General features: G+C 44.2%; 1 protein-coding gene across 8 annotated transcripts in view; it reads right to left on the reverse strand.

The window, feature by feature from the left end:
- The window catches only part of phf2 (PHD finger protein 2), a 217,640-nt gene that overhangs the window by 109,755 nt on the left and 85,707 nt on the right, over nt 1-22,178 (reverse strand). For all 8 annotated transcript variants that reach the window (XR_009790231.1, XR_009790230.1, XR_009790232.1 and 5 more), the window contains 3 exons: nt 11,393-11,484; nt 11,221-11,310; nt 876-1,199 (listed from right to left, as the gene is read on the reverse strand). Coding sequence is in view for 3 of the 8 variants with exons in the window: in XM_061785746.1 (XP_061641730.1) it covers nt 876-1,199; nt 11,221-11,310; nt 11,393-11,484 (506 nt within the window). In the remaining 5 variants the exon portion in view is untranslated. The remainder of the gene's footprint in view (nt 1-875; nt 1,200-11,220; nt 11,311-11,392; nt 11,485-22,178) is intronic.

The raw sequence follows: 22,178 nt of genomic DNA on the forward strand, positions 1-22,178 counted from the left end.
TCAGGACCTGAAGTGGCAGACAAACATCAACTCCATCCTCAAAAAGGCCCAGCAGAGGATGTACTTCCTGCGGCTTCTGAGGAAGCACGGCCTGTCACAGGAGCTGTTGAGGCAGTTCTACACGGCAGTCATCGAATAGGTCCTGTGTTCATCCATCACAGTCTGGTTTGGTTCTGCCACAAACAAGGATCAATTCCGACTGCAACGGACAATCAGGACTGCCGGAAAAATCGTCAGGACCCCCCTACTCACCCTTGAAGACTTGCACGCTGCCAGAACTAAGAGAAGAGCATGCAAAATCCTCTTGGACCCTCCACGTCCTGGTCACCACCTCGTCTAGCTCCTTCCCTCAGCTAGGCGCTATTGAACAATGCAAACTAAAACCAGCAGACATTCCAAGAGCTTCTTCCCTCTTGCCATTAAATTGCTTGAGACTAAGTGACTCTCCATAGTGTGTCTTTATGTTTTTATGGCTCAAAAGTATTTTTTGTCAAAATGGCAGTCTATTGTCATACTAGAGTGGCTCCAACTACCGGAGACAAATTCCTTGTGTGTTTATGACATGATTAATGTTGTTTTCCCACACTTGATCGTGTCAAATGCTATTTCAATCAGAACACAATGATTTCAATAATATTAGTTTGCAGCTACTATTTATTATTTAGTGAGTTTTTCAAAAACATCTGTCATTTCTGCCCCACCCTGTACAATATAATATAATAAATGTGATGGACCAAAGCTATTATTACTTTTGTCAATTTTAAGTTGTTTCAGTGACCCCTTTGGGGTTTTATTTCTTTAACAAAAGGGTACCAACAATTTTGTCCATGTTTATTCTGGATGTATACTTAAACATCATCTGCCAATGTGCTTACCTTTGGCTTCTTTGGCTGGTCCATCTTACTCAAGATATCCTTTGCATGGGACTCCAGAGCTGTGAAACTGGAGGGTTTAGGTGGAGGGGGTGAATCTTTTATATTTTTAATTTTCTTCTTACCTCCGTGTTTGGCCTTTAGCGTTTTCGGAGGTTTGGGGAGTTTGGGAGGTCTATGGGGCTTAGAGGGGTTGAAGGCTTTCTTTCTGGCTATTTCAAAGCTCGGTGAGGGAACCTGAGCTGGTGAAATAGGATCTCCTGGATCCAAGTGGGGTGATCGGGCGCCCTCCACTGGCACCTCACTTTTAATGGCTTTAGTTGCATTCTAGAGACAAAAAGAGAGCAACGACTTAAATCATCTTTAGATAAATCAACATCAGGGTATTTTCATTTTAAGGTCATGGATTATTTGGGTTTTAACAAGCTGGTTATTGTTTCCTTGGTTTATATCAGGGTTCACCAACACGGTGCCCACGGGCACTCTGTTACCTGCAGGCACCCAATGAGTCGCCAGCAAGCCTGTTCTAAAAATAGTTCACCAGTGTGATGCTTCTTATTTTTTTGTATTGCTATTCTAAAATAAACATCCATCCATCCATTTTCTGAGCCGCTTCTCCTCACTAGGGTCGCGGGCGTGCTGGAGCCTATCCCAGCTATCATCGGGCAGTAGGCGGGGTACACCCTGAACTGGTTGCCAGCCAATCGCAGGGCACATAGAAACAAACAACCATTCGCACTCACAGTCATGCCTACGGGCAATTTAGAGTCTCCAATTAAAGCATGTTTTTGGGATGTGGGAGGAAACCGGAGTGCCCGGAGAAAACCCACGCAGGCACGGGGAGAACATGCAAACTCCACACAGGCGGGGCCAGGGATTGAACCCGGGTCCTCAGAACTGTGAGGCTGACGCTCTAACCAGTCGGCCACCGTGCCGCCTAAAATAAACAAATTATCCATCCATCCATCCATTTTCTGAGCCGCTTCTCCTCACTAGGGTCGCGGCCGTGCTGGAGCCTATCCCAGCTGTCATCGGGCAGGAGGCGGGGTACACCCTGAACTGGTTGCCAGCCAATCGCAGGGCACATACAAACAAACAACCATTCACACTCACAGTCATGCCTACGGGCAATTTATAGTCTCCAATTAAAGCATGTTTTTGGGATGTGGGAGGAAACCGGAGTGCCCAGAGAAAACCCACGCAGGCACGGGGAGAACATGCAAACTCCACACAGGCGGGGCCGGGGATTGAACCCGGGTCCTTAGAACTGTGAGGCTGACGCTCTAACCAGTCGGCCACCGTGACGCCTAAAATAAACAAATTAATTAAATTAAATTTAAAAATGCAGCACTAACAGCGTGCATTTAACATTTTTTGTTGCTATTCTTTTTAAATTGGTGGAAATTTGGAAATGACAATATTAAAAAAGAAGAGTTCAGAGGTCATATTGTAGCGCGTGACCAAACCGTAGCGTTCGCGGAGAGAATCTAGCAGGCACAATGACGTTGAGATGATTTAACCCCCCAAAAACTTGGCATAGAAAAGAAAGAAAATATATAACTTTCACAGTGAATGGAAGGACAAGTTCTTTTTACTACTGAAAAAAAATCCATCTGTCCCATTTGTGGAGCGACTGTGGCGACGCCAAAACGGCACAATGTGGAGAGACATTTTACATAGAACGTGTCACACAAGCTTCCGTGCTAACTACCCACTGGAAAGCGCACTATAGCAGCAGTACAGCGCAGCGAATGGTGTTTATCCTGATGGTGTTTAATGATTTTTCCACAAAAGAAGAACCTCTGAAAACTACTGCCATTAAAGACAACTATGAGGGGAGTTGACATCTACAGTATAATACACTGAAGGAATTTTTTGCAGAGAAAAAGGTACCATTGTAAAAACTGGCATTGGTGACTATAGATCGGGTTCCTGCTATGATCGGCCGACATTCAGGATTCATTGCTCACTGTAAAGGTGACACGCAGTTCCCAAACTTTCTGCTTTACCACTGCATTATTCAACAGCAGGTTTTATGTGCAAAAGTGACCGGCTTTAAGCACGTGATGAACCCTGCCGTGAAGATCACAAACAGCATCTGCTCCAGAGCTAAACAGCACAGAACATTCAAGGTGCTTTTTTGGGGAGTCAGTTGAAAATGACCTGTTACTATACACAAAAAAATCTGATGTGCAGGGGATGAATTTTGGTGGTGGTTGTTGGTTTTCTTCTACTTTTGAGAGAAATCTAAGAGTTCATGCAAACCAAAGGCAAAGACACCTTGCTGCTGGAGGACACTGAGTGGAGGCTTGACCTCACATTTTTAACAGACATTACTGTGAAACTCAACCATTTGAACTGTGAGCCAAGCCAGCCGCCTGCCCTCGTCACCGCCTGCTACACATTCCCTGCCTCCACAATCCGCTAGCACACCTCAAGGACCATCTACATTTCCCTTTTTCAATAAACTGTTCATCACAACCTCTCAGCCTCCGCTTGCTCTTGGGTCCAGTCTCCATCCGTTCATGACAAAATACTCTGGTCAGCCACAGACACAGCAGCCCCGGAGGCGCTTAAACATGCACTCACCCTCCAAGGCACCCACATAGGGTAACAAGAAATAACTCTTCAAGAAATCTTGGAATCTCTACACTCCCTCATGGAACAAGTCTCCCTCCTTTCTTCGAAGATGCAATACGACCACTCTCCAGTAAGTACTCCTTCCGAGTCCGCAGCCTCCGAGCCACCCCGCCTCCCGTAAAAAGAACCTCATGTCCCTCCGCCCGAGACCTACTCCGGGGACCTAGGTGCATGTAGCCAGTTCCTTATTAATTGCTCACTCGTTTTCAATCTTCAACCGTACAGTTATCCCACAGAACCAGCCATGGTCGCATTTGTCACTAATCTTCTCTGCGGCAAAGCAGCCAAATGGTCCACTGTGTTATGGCACAACTCCAGTCTTTCCATTCATTTTCCGCTGAACTTAAAAAAGTTTTAGATCATCCCGTTCAGGGCAGAGAAGCCACCTACCGCCTCCTTACGCTCACTCAGGGCGCTAGTTCCGTAGCTGAATACTCGATCGAATTCAGGATACTTGCGGGTGGGATGACGCTGTGCTTAGGGGGATCTTTGCGAACAGCCTCTCAGAGCAACTCAAAGACGAGCTCACTGCCCGGGACGAGCCCTCCTCTATCGAGGCTCTCATTCCGCTCGCAATCCGCCTTGATAACAGAATGCGAGAAAGAGTACAATAGAGGTGGATCCGAGCGCGTTATATCACTCCCACCGCGTGAGCACCGCGCCGGCAGCATCTCCCCCGCCTCCTGCACATCCGACTGCCCCTTCATCACCCCCCACTGCACCTGATGCACCAATGCACACCACTAACACCCGTATAGATCCCCAGGAACGTCAGTGTCATGTCATCCAGCGGCTGTGCATTTATTGCGGTCAATCAGATAATTTCATTACAACTTGCCCCCTGCGACCTAAAAACACCAGGCTCGCCACGTTTCGACAGCGCCGTGGTGAGCCAAACCACCATTTCCTCTAGCTCTCCCTCCTGTATGACCATCCCTGCTTGCATTCTAGGTTCCGCTCACAACACACTGTTAAATATATTGTAGAAGTTATCATTTATTTGCTTAGCTTGCATTAGTATTATGGACGATTTTGAGAAAGGAGGATGTCTCGCCTTCAAGAAGATGACTCAGCAGGAATCATCAGAGAGAAGGACGTGGCCGCGTCGTGGCAGGTGTTGGTCCAATGTTTTCACCTTGAAACCCTACCCTTAGTGTGTTGTGTCTTGTAGCTTAGTACGTTATGTCTTGTAAACTTAGAAACCTCCCTATTTCAAATAAATACAGGAGCGACGGGAGAGATTGTTTAGAGCGTGTTGAGGGGCTGTAATCTGAACAATCTCCCATACGCCCTCCTCATGAGAAAAAGAAACCAGCGTCTTCATTCCTTTTGTGTCTGCGGGCGTGCTGGAGCCTATCCCAGCTGTCATCGGGCAGGAGGTGGGGTACACCCTGAACTGGTTGCCAGCCAATCGCAGGGCACATACAAACAAACAACCATTCACACTCACAGTCATGCTTACGGGCAATTTAGAGTCTCCAATTAATGCATGTTTTTGGGATGTGGGAGGAAACCGGAGTGCCCGGAGAAAACCCACGCAGGCACGGGGAGAACATGCAAACTCCACACAGGCGGGGCCGGGGATTGAACCCGGGTCCTCAGAACTGTGAGGCTGACGCTCTAACCAGTCGTCCACCGTGCCGCCTGGTGAGTTAAATTAAAAAAAAAATTTTTAGGAAAAAGGATTAAAGAGTGAGTGAATTGCGCGACGAAGAAGTCTCCGGCAGAATAAACCTTGTGTAATACTAGTCACTGGCAAGCGGTAGAGGGACGGCTGAGTCCGACAAATTCCGCGGGGACGGCGGAGTCCTGTACGTACTTAAATTCCATGTTTCTGTGTTTCCGTGTTTTCGTGTGTTTGTAAAAACGTTACTAGTATCGTGTGAATGTGTAAAAGTATGAATGTATAAGACTGGATTGTAAGTGACAACTGGGTTTGGAAGCAGAGGCAAGAATCAGGATATGAAAAAAAGTTACGACATGCGACACCTGATAAAATTACTGTAGATTATCTGTACTCAGACAATGAAGCAAAAGTCGCGGCAGGAATTATTTTACCAGACAAAGTAAAGGAACTGTATAAAAATACAAGTGTCCCACATATTTCATTGTGCAAAGATTATGAGTCACAGTGGAAACATATGGGAACATTAGTAAAACAAGGACAGGAGACAGATGATTGGCAGCAAATAGAAAACAAACTGGAATACAGTGCGTCAACTGGTCTAATTAGGAAGACGATGTTTTGGACAATACAGGGTGATGAAGGGAAACACATACATCCTGTTTGATTAGACCAAATCATCCCCACTGAAATTGATGAAGAAATATTAAAAAAAGTTCCCAAAAAATTATGGACCATTTGATGTAGGCCTTATTAAAGGGGCTTTACCAGTACAAATTAGACCCAAAACAGAATATAGACCAGGGATTCGTCAATATCCATTAAAACCAGATGCACATGAAGGAATCAAACCGGTAATTGAAGCACGAATTAAGGCAGGAGTTATAGTGGAGTGTCCAGAATCACCATATAACACACCCATTTTTCCCTCTAAAAAAGGCCCCACTTTCAGTGGGTTGGAGACTTACAGGCAGTAAATACTGCAGTAATACAGAGAGCAGCATGCGTACCAGATCCACACACATTGTTAAATTAATTGAGACCAGACGCTACTGTGTTTACAGTGGTGGACATAAGTAATGCCTTCTTTTCTGTACCAGTAGAAAAGAACAGTCAATTTTGGTTTGCTTTCACATTTGAAAAAAAAAATATATATATACATTTACTAGATTACCACAAGGTTACTGTGAAAGTCCAACCATTTATTCACAAGTAATGAGAACAAACATGTCTAAATTCACTCCCCCAGGAGGGAGCCAAATTTTACTATATTTAAGTGTAGGAGGAAGGACTATATTAGAAGACAGGAAAGCTATAGTCTTAAAAAATCCTAAACCACAGACGAAGAAACATATAATAATCATTTTTAGGTCTGACGAATTATTGTAGAGCATGGATTCCAAACTATGCAGAAATTGTTGCACCATTGTCAAAATTAATGTATGAAGACAACCTTAAAATGACATCACCTGTTTAATGGAGTACAGAGGCAGAAAAGGCCTTCTGTGACATTCATTCAAATGGTAGATTGTAAAAGCTATTACATGACCTCCGTACTTACACAACAATACGGTGATAAGCTAAGACCATGGGCTTATTTTTTGACTAAATTGGACAGCGTGACGTATTCATTACCACATTGTGTCAGAGCAGTTGTGGCAGCCTTGACGGCAGTAGAGAGCAGTTCCACAATTGTGTTATTTCATCCATTGACTCTTAAGGTCCCACATACAGTGTCTGCTCTCCTATTGCAAACGAATATGGCGTTTTTATCACCTGCAAGACATTTATCTTGCATGGCCATCTTGCTGTCACAACCACATTTGACTGTTGAGCGATGCACAACCTTAAATCCAGCCACACTAATACCCTTACTTGATCAGAATCAGAATCAGAATCATCTTTATTTGCCAAGTATGTCCAAAACACACAAGGAATTTGTCTCCGGTAGTTGGAGCCGCTCTAGTACAACAGACAGTCAATTTACAGAACACTTTGGAGACATAAAGACATTGACAAAAAACAACAACAAACAACAATTGATGAAGGCACGCAGCATGATTGTCAGGAATTGGCTGAACAAACTGCTGAATTAGTAGCATTAACCGAGGCATGCAAACTAATGATAAATAAAGATGGTACAATCTATACTGATAGCCAATATGAGTATTCCACAACAAGAACGCAATTATTGGGCGAATCAATCCCTAGAGTCAGCCCTTCCTTGCGTTGCCACACGCAACCCCACTTCCTGGAGCCCACAACTCCCTCATCAGCTCCGTCACTGGTATGTCCGTTCATGGCCTGATATGGTTTTCAACCCCCGTTATTTAAGGAACAGGAGCATGCGGTGGCGGTTCCTGCGGTGAGGGATCATCTTAAGAGGGTCCAGTCTGTGTGCAAGGACGTCAGGGCGGCCTTAGTCCAATCGGCGGAAAGGACTAAACGTTCAACTCCAACTTCCACAGTCTCTTAAAATTCATCCGACGTTCCACGTATCATTGCTTAAGGCTGTCTCCACCTGCGCCCTGAGTCCTCCGGCCGTACCCCCTCCGCCTTCCCATGTTATCGACAACCATCCGGCCTTCATGGTGTCGCGCATCCTCGACGTGAGGCCCAAGGGGCAGGGGTACCAGTACCTGGTGGACTGGGAAGGGTATGGTCCGGAAGAGCGTTCCTGGATTTCCCGGAAGCTTATCCTCGACGACTCCCTGCTGCCGGACTTTTATGTGGCTCACCCGGGGAAGCCTGGCAGGACGGCGGGAGGCGTCCGTTGAGAGGGAGGTACTGTCATGAGCCATCCTGCAGTTCTGCTGTTGGAGCCTGGGTGGCGCATTGCGCCCTCTCGTTCTCCCATCCCTTCTCTTTTTCTAGCACCTTCCTCGGCCGCGCACCTGTCACCAATCAGCCCTCGTTACCACCTACATTTAAGCTGGCCTGATCCTGGAAAACCTTGCCAGAGTTTTACAGCTACTCCAGCGGTACAACGGCTCCCCAGTCTCCACGTAAGGTACTCAATTCCTCGTCTCCTTTCTGACCTCCGTGTGTCTCATTGTCCTCAGTGTTCCCTCCATGTCCGTCGCCAAGCCAGCCGCCTGCCCTCATCACTGCCTGGCACGCATTCCCTGCAAGGACCAGCTACATTTCCCTTTTTCAATAAACTGTTCATCACAACCTCTCAGCCTCCACCTCCTCTTGGGTCCAGTCTCCATCTGTTCATGACCGATAGGACATTAATAACATATACAACTACAATAGTATCTTATATTCATCTCCCAATAAGCTGAATAAAAACGACATTGAAACTTTTAGCAGAAACCTAAACATACTTCAATTAATTTCAGAAAATAAAGAGTCTTTAGACACCCCATTAACCCTCGCAGAATTGTATAAGGCCTTAAACGGTATGCCAACAGGTCGAGCTTCGGGCAATGACGGATTTTTATTAACATTTCTGGTCTATACTACAACCGCTATTTTACAGAACGGTGACAGACATAAAAGATGAAGGCTTAATTAGAAGCCATATGAAGAGCCGCAACTACTACTGAAACCAGGGAAAGACTCCATTCATCCAGCTAATTAATACGGACATCAAAATCATTTCTCAGGCTTTCTGGAGAAAAGAGTATTTTATTACATTGTTTGATTATTGCTGAATTAATGTGCTGGTGTTGTCATGAACGGAACAGAGGATAGGACCCAAAAATGCACGACTCCAAAACAAATTGACAGTTTCCAAAAAGAGAGGTTTAATAGACGGGCATAGGTCGGTACACAGGCAGGCAATCCAAGAGAGGCAACAGTATCCAAAAACATGAGGCAAAGAGACAAGGTCGATAATCGGAACAGGGTCAGGTCTTACTGTGAATCTATGACGTGGAAACAAGGAATGCTGGAACGCGACGACAAGGTACAACGAACTGGCAACGAGAGGAAATGAGACACGAGGTTATATACAAGGGGTAATTAGGGTGAACGAGGCACAGGTGATGAAGATGCTCACAGGAGCAGGTGTGTGTGAAACAGGGGGGAAGACAAAACCCGGAACACACACACATATGACAGTACCCCCCCCTTAACGGCCGGCCCCAGACGGCCCTGGGGCCCCTGGATGCGCAACGTGGAAGTCCCGAATGAGCGAATCATCCACGATAAACCCAGACGGTACCCAGGAACGCTCCTCAGGCCCATAGCCCTCCCAGTCCACCAGATATTGAAACCCCCTGCCCCTCCGAATTGAAAAATTTGCTCCATAGTCTTGACGAAAAAAGCCCATGAATGACACGCGGCGGAATTGCGGCTCCATTCAGCAGTAGCCCACGCCTCCGCACGACCAGTCAGGTGGGAAATGACGAATGCGATCTTTGCCCGCTCGGTGGGGAAGGCGGCTCCCTGCAGTTCAAAGTGGAGTTCGCACTGCGTGATGAACGGCTTAATGTTCCCAGATTCTCCAGAGAACTTCTCCGGTCGAGAGAGCTGTGGGCAGACAGCAGCGGAGGTGGCAGGTGGCTGCATGGTGACTACTTCACACGGAAATACCGTGGCAGTACTGGGTGTGGTGCCCACTGGTTCTTTCTCTTGAAAAAATTTCAAAAGAAGTTCAAACTGCGAGGCCACCTGTCTCATCATATTGTCCTGATTCCTTGACAGTCCCTCTAGATGAAGGTGGAGGGCGGCAATCTGCTCATCCTGCTTCGTGAGGCGTTGACCCTGCGCTTGAAGGGCTTCGCGCACCGGGTCTGAGTCTGCTGGGTCCATGTTCTGGCCAGTTCGTTCTGTCATGAACGGAACAGAGGATAGGACCCAAAAATCCACGACTCCAAAACAAATTGACAGTTTCCAAAAAGAGAGGTTTAATAGACGGGCATAGGTCGGTACACAGGCAGGCAATCCAAGAGAGGCAACAGTATCCAAAAACATGAGGCAAAGAGACAAGGTCGATAATCGGAACAGGGTCAGGTCTTACTGTGAATCTATGACGTGGAAACAAGGAATGCTGGAACGCGACGACAAGGTACAACGAACTGGCAACGAGAGGAAATGAGACACGAGGTTATATACAAGGGGTAATTAGGGTGAACGAGGCACAGGTGATGAAGATGCTCACAGGAGCAGGTGTGTGTGAAACAGGGGGGAAGACAAAACCCGGAACACACACACATATGACAGGTGTTGTGCTTTTACACTATTTACTGAACTCCTGCTGCCATCTGCAATGCTAATCTGTCATCAGCAACACACTGTGAAACTGGTCCATAACCACCTAGTTGGGGAGGGGCATTTATATGTTGAAGTGACAACACGGCAGGCAATAGACACAGTGTTTATTATGTTAGGGGGAAATATATGAGGAAACAGACTAAGATAGCCCCTAAGACCAACAGCATCCTGTATATCCTCCCAAAATATCCAGTACAATATACTGAAAAATGGGAACACTAACATTTTTTTTTTCACTAATCATTAGGAGGCATGGTGGCTGACTGGTTAGCTGCAGCATATCCACCCCACAGTTTCAACGGCATAGGTTTGTATCCGGGCTGGAGTTTGGATGTTCTCCCCCGTGCTTCCATGCTTTTTCCCCCCTGGTACTCCGGTTTCCTCCCACATTCCAAAACATGCACGTTAGGTTAATAAGGGACTCTAAACTGTTCTTAGGTGTGACTGTGAATGTGAATAGATGTTTGTCGATGTTTCTCTATATGTGTCCTGCAATTGGCTGGCCAACAGTTCAGGGTGTATCCAGTCTCACGCCCAAAGTCAGCCAGGATATGCTCCAGCACACCTGCGACCCTAATGAGGATAAGCGGTATAGAAAATTGATGGCTCATTATTCATTATTATTTAACTTTCTCTGGAAAAGACGTGGCTAACATGCTTTAGAATGTAAAACGACTCGATGTTGCCTGTAATGGAACCAATGCATCACCATACCATTCCGACCTGATCATTGTTGTAAAAATATTGGGGAGGTCAAAATAGTCATTACTACTCATACCTTGTGACAAGTCTTCAAGTCAAGATGTATTTTTTAACTAACTCAATATATTGTGTAATATTTGGCTCAAACAATACAGGTACCTCTGAGAGTCTAATCTCTCTGGCAAGATCTTTGATGAGCTGTGAGGGTTTCATGTTTTCCGGAAGCTCATCTTCATGTTCTAAGAGGGCCTTACAAGAGGAAAACAAACATGTCACTGTGTATATAATGAATCATGATAGACAACATGTATCCATCCCCTTGTATCCGTACCTGCTTTTTTGTCCATGCTCTAAAGGCTCCGTTGATGATTTTGGCAGCATGGATCAGATATGGTGCTGGCTGCTTATTTGCTTTATGTAATCCTGCATAAACAGAAATTCAAAGTTATTCCTGAACAAATCAAGACAATTGCACGTTTAAAGGGTAAGCAGACTAATATGAGGAAAAGTAAAACTATTAAGCAAGTATGAACAGAATGCAATTGAAAAGATCACAGACCACAGAAAAAACAGAGACCAGGAAAACAAAAAAGGGTCCTATTTGTATTGTCAAAATACAGGTACGTTTGGTCCTGATTCACCAATGTTTCTAACAATTTTCTTTTTTCTTAAACGCATGCTTGTAAAGTTTCTTTAGTAACAACTGGAATTTATGAAGAGTTCTTTAAATGTGCACGATGTGTGCCAGCAACACAAGGTTCTGTTCTCGCTTCCTGGTGCTGACAGTCCTCTCCAACTCCAGGCCCATTTCCAATCTTCCATTTTTGTCTAAGGGTCTGGAAAACACAGTTGCAGCACAACTTCAAGATCAACTCAAAGACAATAATCTTTTTGAGAAGATTCAGTCTGTTTTGCCGCCCTGGCTGTAGCACCAAAAAGCCTTGGTCAGGGTAATTAACGACCTCTTGATCGCAGCAGACACTGGTTCCCAATCACTACTCATCCTCCTGCACCTAACAGCTGCTTCTGATCCAGTTGATCACAACAGGCTCCTCCACCACCGGCAACACACCTTTGGACTATCAGAACATGCACACAAGTGGTTGATCTCATATCCGACTGGTAGAACTGAACATGTGTCCTGGACAAAGCAAAATCACACACGCACAAAGACGAAAAAATGAACACATTTTCCTGTCGTTTTGGTCGCAAATATATTGTTTTTGACTCCACGCTGAGCAGAGAGTTAGGCTTTGTTTTCATTTGAACAATTCAGGTTCCGATTCCGGTTCCTCATTTTGACTCTGGTTTCAAATGACTTTCGATTCCAATTCTTTCAGAGAGCGGGGTTAAAAGAGTTTGTATGGTTTAAATCAGGGGTGTCTAAACTACGGCCATACATTTTGTACGGCCCAAGTAACAGGCATAAATGAACATTTGACACAGCCTGTGTGGTTTGTGTGAATTTTACTGCAGTACTTTCTACACTGTGTGGCAAGGCAGGAGAAGAAGTTTGTTGTAATCTCTCACTTCCTTTTTTTTAACCAATCACACATCCTTGAAAATGGATCCATCCATCCATTTTCTCCCGCTTATCCGAGGTCGGGTCGCAGGGGTAGTAGCCTTAGCAGGGACGCCCAGACTTCCCTCTCCCCAGCCACTTCCTCCAGCTCTTCCGGGGGGATCCCGAGGCGTTCCCAGGCCAGCCGAAGGATGTAGTCTCTCCAGCGTGTCCTGGGTCGTCCCCGGGGTCTCCTCCCGGTGGGACGTGCCCGGAACACCTCACCAGGGAGGCGTCCGGGAGGCATCCGAATCAGATGCCTCAGCCACCTCATCTGGCTCCTCTCAATGTGGAGGAGCAGAGGCTCTACTCTGAGATCCTCCAGGATGACCGAGCTTCTCACCCTATCTCTAAGGGACCAATCACACATCATTCGCTAATATGTGACGTCAAGGTCAGTTTACTACAGAATGCTCCTGTTGTGGTTCTAAATGTGAAGATGTGATTCTGCTGCTGCTGAGTGCAGGGGGGTGATCTATTCTAGTGGGATACCAAACTACTGGCCACCCCAAAATCCTGAAAAATCATTGACTTTTTGCTTTATTACCTAGTTTGTTTTATATATAGTATACAGTATATACTGTATAAAAGCATCTATATTATAGCTTCTTTAGATACACTGATGGATTGATTTAACCCTAACCCTCGTGTGTTAAAAATGTCAAAGTGGCACAGATTTTTCCGTATGTGCCCCTTGGAAGAAAAAGAGCATTATTTTTGAAAACGTCTTGAATATACATTTACACATATGAGTTTCTGATGCTGCAGGTATTTAAAACATGTTACTTCGCTCCCACTGATGGGCTAACGTGGTGGATAGACAATTATTGGTGGTATTGCGCGGATCCGAATAGTCGTTTATTTTAACAAAGTGAAGCAAATATTTGATATCATGATATTTTTTTCCCCTCATGTCAATAATCAATGTGATATGATATATAGAAGATTTTTTACGGCCGACACACTTATCCAGAGATACCAACCCCTATAATCAATTCACAGGAACATTCTGGATATTTTGTCAGGAACATTTTGATTTTGTCAGGAACATTTGCATATCAGCCAAAACAAACACACGCCACCAGAAAAACAACACTTCTTTATCTTTTTATATTTCTATTGTATTTTCTTTCTTCGGATATGATATATTTTAACAATTTTAATCTTAGAGGCCTGTCCTGTGTGTAGCTATGTATTATATCTTCTCTCCAGACATAAAAACTTTTTTAATAAAAACTTAATTTTGGTGGTCATGGTTGGGTACTCTCTGCTGAAACAAGCGCGGGACCAATGAGACCAGTGAAAAGTGTACTGTAGCACCAATCACTTTCATGACTACATTTAACGATAATTTAATGCTGGTTTAGCACGGTTTAGCGGTTTTTTCCTGTTAATTACGACTCATCCTGCTTTGATGATAATGATTCTTGTCAAAATTGTAGCTTATTTGCTGCAATGGAGGTGATGATTAGTGACTTTTAGAAGAATGGCGTGTTAGCCATAATAGCACCGAGTAGCTCGCGAGCCGCAGCTGTGGAACTACCCGCTACGTAGGGTGCATTCGGAAATTCAACCTGATACCCTAACTCTACTCTGAGAGTGCGAGTGTTCAGGAAATTCCAACAGCGCTCTGAGTTTCCGAACGGTGTGTGGCAAAGCACGCTCAGAGTATATTTCCGAACATATTAGTCGCGGATGGGCTTGAAGATTTTACTCGGCGGATAATGCAGACATCCTGAAAAAAGCATTATCGCGATTGGTTGGTATAGTCCAAATCTTATGTCTTATGCCATCTTTTTCCACTGTATAAATGTCTTTGGCGCTTTAGAATGATATTGTTCATGTTACCTTCCTCCATATGGTGCTCATTCTCTCCTAATGAGAGAGAGAGCTGAAGCTGGCCCTGTTAAATTAGTTTTCTTGAGGTTACAGGAGCGACACAGGGAGTCACGGCTCTCTTTAGGATGACACATACATGCATGACACTTGATAACGTAATTCATCTTCAGGTAATTTAACAGACGTAGTGTTGCCCGTCTTCGTCGCAACATCGTTCATACACGTTTTTCAGACTTTGGTTGTTTGCAAATGACAGACGTGACATCCCCTTTTTTGGGAAATATTTCTGACTCGCTAGCATTTTCTCCTCAGTGTTGTCTCCACGCAACAAACGCTACCGTGTAAGTCTCGCGGGGCAACGAAATCTCAGAAGAGCGAAAACCATAGAAAATGAAAATCGATGATCTCCTTTCCATATTAAGCATTAATAAAATATAGATTGAATTGAGCTTCACGATATAACACCCAGCACTAAACGAAGCCACACTTACACACACACACACACACACACGTGTAACAGGGGAACTGGCAGTTTACACTACAGAACAGGGGACTTTTGGATTCTGAGTATTCAAAAGTATTTCCTATATAGTTCGTAGTAATTGTTTCTTGGTTCTGATTAACTCTTGCCAGGTGGATGGTAACTTTGTGCTGGGGTTATCAACAAAATGTAATAAAGGATGCCACTAAAATATTGAACTTGAGTGACACGCATTAGTTCCGTCTTTTGCGTCGGTGCAATATCACAATTTCAATATTTACAGGACGTAATTTGTAGCGCCGGGAGAAGTGGTTGGAGACTTCCCGGTAAGCCAAGCACCACGTTGTATACGCAGTAATTACGAGTCAATTGCAATGTTTGCAGTGTTTCTCCATAATAGTTGTCAGTCGTGCTACGAACGAATGGTTCGTAAGTCGAGTCAATTCTGAAGTGGAAAAAAAAACTACGCCGAATCTGAATTTTCTCGTTCAAAAGAAAACAAGTCAATGTCCATCCATCCATCCATTTTCTACCGCTTATCCGAGGTCGGGTCGCGGGGGCAGTAGCTTTAGCAGGGACGCCCAGACTTCCCTCTCCTAGCCACTTCATCCATCTCTTCCGGGGGGATCCCGAGGCGTTCCCAGGCCAGGCGAAGGATGTAGTCTCTCCAGCGTGTCCCGGCTCGTCCCCGGGGTCTCTACCAGGGAGGCATCCGGGAGGCATCCCAATCAGATGCCCCAGCCACCTCATCTGGCTCCTCTCGATGTGGAGGAGCAGCGGCTCTACTCTGAGATCCTCCCGGATGACCGAGCTTCTCACCCTGTCTCTAAGGGAGAGCCCGGACACCCTGCGGAGGAAACTCATTTCGGCCGCTTGTATCTGGGATCTTGTTCATTCGGTCACGACCCACAGCTCGGTCACAAGTCAATGTAACATACATTTTTTTGTTCTGACAAGCGCGTCAATGCTTTTGCTTACTTCCGTCGCCATTTTGACTTATTGCGCATCACTTCTGCGCATGTATGCATTGTGGCTTTACAGACAACTCCATAGTTTGTTTAGGGGAAAATAAAATGCCGAAAGGGAGAACATTGATCCAACACACCGTGAAGCTAGAGCTACTAGGTAGCCAGCAGGCTAGCTGGAAAAGCGGTAGCTTGGTCCGGTCGATGAGAATTAATGGTAAGCCATTGAAAAGCTAAAAAATACTTTTTTTGTATGGAGACACAAGTAAAACTGCGTCAGTCATAAGTCCAAACGTGCCAGTGTACTCTTACCTTTTCAATAGATAGTTTTCAAATAATCAAATTGGACTTTTCATTTGTTGGACTATTATTTTGGAACAGTCCAAGGAGTAACCATTCAAATCTGATTTGTAAATCGCTCATTTACGTCCACACGAATAGCGAGTGGGGATATAGACCCAAGTCCGAGCACTAATTGTCAGTGTGTTTTACTCAAACGTTGGTTTTCGTTTTTGTTGTGTTGTACCATAAGCATATTTTGTGCTCTGTGTAGTGACTCTTTGCTCATTTTCATTGTGCAGCAAGTGCGTAGTTAGAGCGCATGAGCTGCTGATGCTGGATATGAGGGACATTTAATAACTTGACTTTCTCCAGTTCCTCTCTGCATAGCTATAGTATATCAAGTCAGCACAATACGCACTACAGAATGTAACACAAACCTTACAACAGTACTGCATAGTAACTGTCTGGAGGGGGGGCACAGAAGGTTTCAGGAACAGTGTTATGGGGTCATCCCCCCTACAAGATTAGCAAGACTCTTCCTTGTGAAGTGTCAAACCTACAAGACAATTTTTTCTCCTGTTTGGTTGCACTTTAATAATGTATTTACAGCCCCAATTCCAATGAAGTTGGGACATTGTGTTAAACATAAATAAAAACAGAATACAATGATTTGCAAATCATGTTCAACCTATATTTAATTGAATACACTGCAAAGACAAGATATTTAATGTTCAAACTGATCAACTTTATTGTTTTTAGAAAATAATCATTAACTTTGAATTTTATGGCTGCAACACGTTCCAAAAAAGCTGGGACTGGTGGCAAAAAAGACTGAGAAAGTTGAGGAATGCTCATCAAACACCTGTTTGGAACATCCCACAGGTTCTCATTGGGAAACAAGTGGGTGCCATGATTGGGTAGAAAAGGAGCTTCCCTGAATTGCTCAGTCATTCACAAGCAAAGATGGGGCGAGGTTCACCTCTTTGTGAACAAGTGTGTGAGAAAATAGCCGAACAGTTTAAGGACAATGTTCCTCAATGTACAATTGCGAGGAATTTAGGGATTTCATCGTCGTCGGTCCATAATAACATCAAATGGCTCATCTAAGATGGACTGATGCAAAGTGGAAAAGTGTTCTGTGGTCCGACGAGTCCACATTTCAAATTGTTTTTGTAAAAATTGTGGACGCGTGTCCTCCGGGCCAAAGAGGAAAAGAACCATCCGGACTGTTATGGACGCAAAGTACAAAAGCCAGCATCTGTGATGGTATGGGGCTGTGTTAGTGCCAATGGCATGGGGAACTTACACATCTGTGAAGGCACCATTAATGCTGCAAGGTACATACAGGTTTTACAGAAACATATGCTGCCATCCAAGCAACGTCTTTTTCATGGACGCCCCTGCTTAGACAATGCCAAACCACATTCTGCACGTGTTACAACAGAGTGGCTTTGTAGTAAAAGAGTGCGGGTACTAGACTGGCCTGCCTCTGCAGTCTAGACCCGTCTCCCATTGATAATGTGTGGCGCATTATGAAGCGTAAACTACGACAACGGAGACCCCGGACTGTTGAACAGCTGTAGGTGTACATCAAGCAAGAATGGGAAAGAATTCCACCTACAAAGCTTCAACAATTAGTGTCCTCAGTTCCCAAACGTTTATTGAATCTTGTTAAAAGAAAAGGTGATGTAACACGGTGGTAAACGTGACCATGTCCCAGCTTCTTTGGAACGTGTTACAGCCATAAAATTCTAAGTTCATGATTATTTGCTAAAAACAATAAAGTTGATCAGTTTGAACATTAAATATCTTGTCTTTGTAGTGTATTCAATTAAATATAGGTTGAACATGATTTGCAAATCATTGTATTCTGTTTTTATTTGTTTAACACAACGTCCCAACTTCATTGAAATTGGGGTTGTAAGATGAACGGCGACAGGTCAGTTCAAAGTGATGATCCATGATGCAGAGCACTTCATAGTCGAGAGGGTTAGGCTTTGAAAATTGGGAATTGTCTTGGCCAAAGTCATGTAATGCTCCATAATCCACAGATAGCATGTCAGGAATGCTCAAATTGTTGTCTTAAACCATGATTCACAGCGAACAGAAACTCACATTTCGTTGACTTTGTAGCAGAATCCCAAAGAGCCACGGGGGCAGGGACAAGCGAACGTGATAAGACAGAACTCTCACGGGTTAGGGTAAGAGTGTAGCTGCCTGTGGCTAGTAGAATGTGATTGGGAAACCGAGCGGCTGTCTGTCATGGCAGACTGCGACGTGGACTTGCTGACTGACCACTTTCTTCCATGATAACAAAAGAAGAACTGTGCTTTCATTAAAAAAAACTAAATAAAATCCTCAAGCATGACAATGCACCATCTCAAAAGAAATTCAAGCAGAAACGGTCCAAAATGTCACAAGTTTAATTGATGAAAGAATATGTATAATTGAAGCCCCCACTAAATAAGTGGTCCTATCAAAATGTAACTTGACTTTTTATGATGGTTTTGATTGAAATAGCTTTTGATTTCAGTAAATATTACCTCCTAATGCTGCAAATTCAATAAATTACTATTTTCAGTTCTTTGAAACCTGTCAAATTTCTTGAAACTGTTGTGCGCAATAATTTGGAAGAGTGTATTTTATTTTATTTAAAAAAAAATACTGTTATCAGGTAGCCTTGTTCAAAATCCTTTTAATTATATTCTGAGAGGGGATGACTTGAAAATTATCCTAATTGTCATTTATATCAACTATTTAGGAAAATCGTAGAAAAATATTTGCACAATAATTCAGAACGCAGTGTACTTCCGTGTCAATTTAAAATGGAATCAGACTATACACCATTTTATTTTTAGTTTTACACATCGTGAATATTACGCAATATTTCCATGAATGGTTTCCATGAAATGGTTATTTTTCAATAACTTTTCAGGGACCTGGAAAATGCATTTTCCATTTTCATAACTTTGCCAGGTTTTTCATGACATCAACTCTGCTCTTCCACCATCACCAGTATCACCTTCCCTGGTCAAAACATCCCCCTTTTTTCATCTGCCACCAATCTGGGTGTTAAAATCATTCGTCATCATAAGACATCATTTTCCTACCTCAGGTACATAGACGATCTTCAAAAAGCCCAATCTCCTAACCTTTATGCCACCTTTCCTTAACCTGTTGGACTACGTCATGGGGTCAAGGAGAGATGAAAAGGTGCTTCCTTTTGACATAGGAAAGGACAGCACTCTTTCAAATGAACTCAACTCCACTTCACTTCCCAACGGTATGACTGACATAAGTCTCTAGCCTGGGGACCTTACCTGCAAATAATTTGCTTGATAATAAAATGAAAGAAGTATCTTTTTCTAACTAATTCACAGACTCTACCCATGTAAAGTGTTTATACACTCTTACAACTACTGGGTTAAAAAGTAACCCAAATTGGGAGGATTGGCTAACACAGCGCTGGGTCCAAAAGAGATTGAGCCAATGCTGTGTTACTTATACCCAGCCCATTGGGTTGATGATTTGACCCAGCATGTTGGGTCAAGGTTCTGACCCAAGAAGGGGTGACAACTGCCCATAGTGATGAGTTAAAGCAGTGCTTCGCAAATAGTGGGGTGCAACCTGCGATGCCAGGGGGGGCATGTGAGACCCTGAAGAACATGATTTGCTGTACTAGAATAAAGTGTAATTGCACATCCACTGCAGTAGATGGCAGTGGTGCTCTCGTTGCTCTCGGAGTATTCGCTCTATGGCGTAGTAGTGTTTATTGCAATAGTACGAGCAGTTAACAAACTTGGAAGAGACCATGGACATTTTTTTTAATGGGGATGGAAAGAAAGGCAGCGACAGACGGCGATTGTGTAACACATGAAAGTCACCCGAAAGCTAAGACGAGGAAGTTTGACGAAGCATTTGTGGCGCTTGGCTTCACAGTGACTACGGTGGGTGGCGAGGAAAGACCGGTGTGTTTAATATGTCTAAAAACGCTGGCAGCGGAGAGCATGAAGCCGAACAAATTAAAGCATCATTTAAATACATTACACCCTAATCATGCTGATAAGCCCCTGGAGTTTTTTCAGAGAAAAAGTGCTGAATATTATTATCAGAAATCATCCCGCTTTGCGAATGCTGTTACAGTAAACCAGCCAGCACTGTTAGCATCCTATAAGGTGGCGTACCAAATTGTTCAGTGCAAAAAAACCCACACCATAGCAGAGGAGCTGACACTTCCTGCGGCAGTTGACGTGGTCTCCGTCATGCTGGATGACGCAAGTGCTGCAAAACTAAAAACCATCCCGCTGTACAACGACACTGTCACCAGACGTATTAAGGACATCGGAAATCGCAAGAACAGCTGGTGGATAAACTCAGACAAACGTTTTGCCTTACAATTTGATGAAGCAACTGACAGCAATAAAGACTGCTGGTGTATTGTATATGTACGTTTTGATTTTTTTGTAAATATGTCCGAGACAGCCACAGCTGAAGAGTTATTCAAAATGCTGGACAGCTTCCTATCTGAGAATGGGCTAAAGTGGGAGAACTGCATTGGTGTTTGTAGTGATGGTGCTCAGACCATGGCAGAGAAAAGGACTTTAACACAACGTCCCAACTTCATTGGAATTGGGGTTGTACATGTGTGTGAATGGTGGATCTGTCGAATGGATCTTGCTGCCAGCGTTCAAGGAGTAAGAAACAGCCTATGACCACAGCAACGGCGGCAGTGACCCCGGACCCCCCACCTCCCTTGGAAAAACTCATTGGATCTATACGATTCATGTAATGGCTTATTTTTAGTTCAAAACGGCGAATTTCGCCGAAAGGCGACTGATTTGCATTATTAAATGATTAAATGATGTAACAACAAAATACTTTTCCAAACATTCTTTTATTGGTTATTAAGTACAGTTTGTCACAGCAAAGTGTATAAGAATATCCATCCATCCATCCATTTTCTTTCCTGTTTATCCTCACGAGGGTCACGGGCTGCTGGAGCCTTTCCCAGCTATCTTCGGGCGGGAGGCGGGGTACACCATGAACCGGTGGCCAGCCAATCGCAGGGCATAAAAGAATATTTTAGAAATATTAAGAAAATAAAAGCAGTCCAATAGGGCAACACTCAAAACAAATAGGTCATGAAAACTTGAATAGGTAGAATTTCAGAAATTTGCTAAACTGAATTTACGGAGGCTTAAATGGACCGGACCCTCACTTAAAACACCAGAACCCTATCATTCTTGCATTGCATTCAGTTGTGCTCTCATTAGTTTCACAACATGTGAAACATCTCTTGGCATTTCAAAAGCAATTGACTAAATTAATTCCCAAAGTGCATGCTTTCAGGTAGACAAGATCAAATACAAAATATGCCTTGAAGCATATGTCAACAGCTCCAAGAAGTGATGGCTGCTCCAAAGCGGTCCCATATATGCCCACACAAGCTCTGAAACAGTTGCGTTCCTGCCCCAGCATCAGATCATATGGGGAATCTGTAGGTTTCCTTGAATGGTATTCCACTGTGGCACGGTGGCCGACTGGTTAGAGCGTCAGCCTCACAGTTCTGAGGTGCGGGGTTCAATCCCCGTCCCCGCCTGTGTGGAGTTTGCATGTTCTCCCCGTGCCTGCGTGGGTTTTCTCCGGGCACTCCGGTTTCCTCCCACATCCCAAAAACATGCATTAATTGGAGACTCTAAATTGCCCGTAGGCATGACTGTGAGTGCGAATGGTTGTTTGTTTCGATGTGCCCTGCGATTGGCTGGCAACCAGTTCAGGGTGTACCCCGCCTCCTGCCCGATGACAGCTGGGATAGGCTCCAGCACGCCCGCGACCCTAGTGAGGAGAAGCGGCTCAGAAAATGGATGGATGGATGGATGGTATTCCACTGTGTTAGTTGCAGGCTGAGGGGAGAAAAAAATACAATAAAATAAAAAAAAACACAAAACCAAATGGATACAAGTTAGCACACATGAAGCACACATAACCT

Source organism: Phyllopteryx taeniolatus, chromosome 9 (assembly GCF_024500385.1).
Source record: "Phyllopteryx taeniolatus isolate TA_2022b chromosome 9, UOR_Ptae_1.2, whole genome shotgun sequence".
Classification (NCBI taxonomy): domain Eukaryota; kingdom Metazoa; phylum Chordata; class Actinopteri; order Syngnathiformes; family Syngnathidae; genus Phyllopteryx; species Phyllopteryx taeniolatus.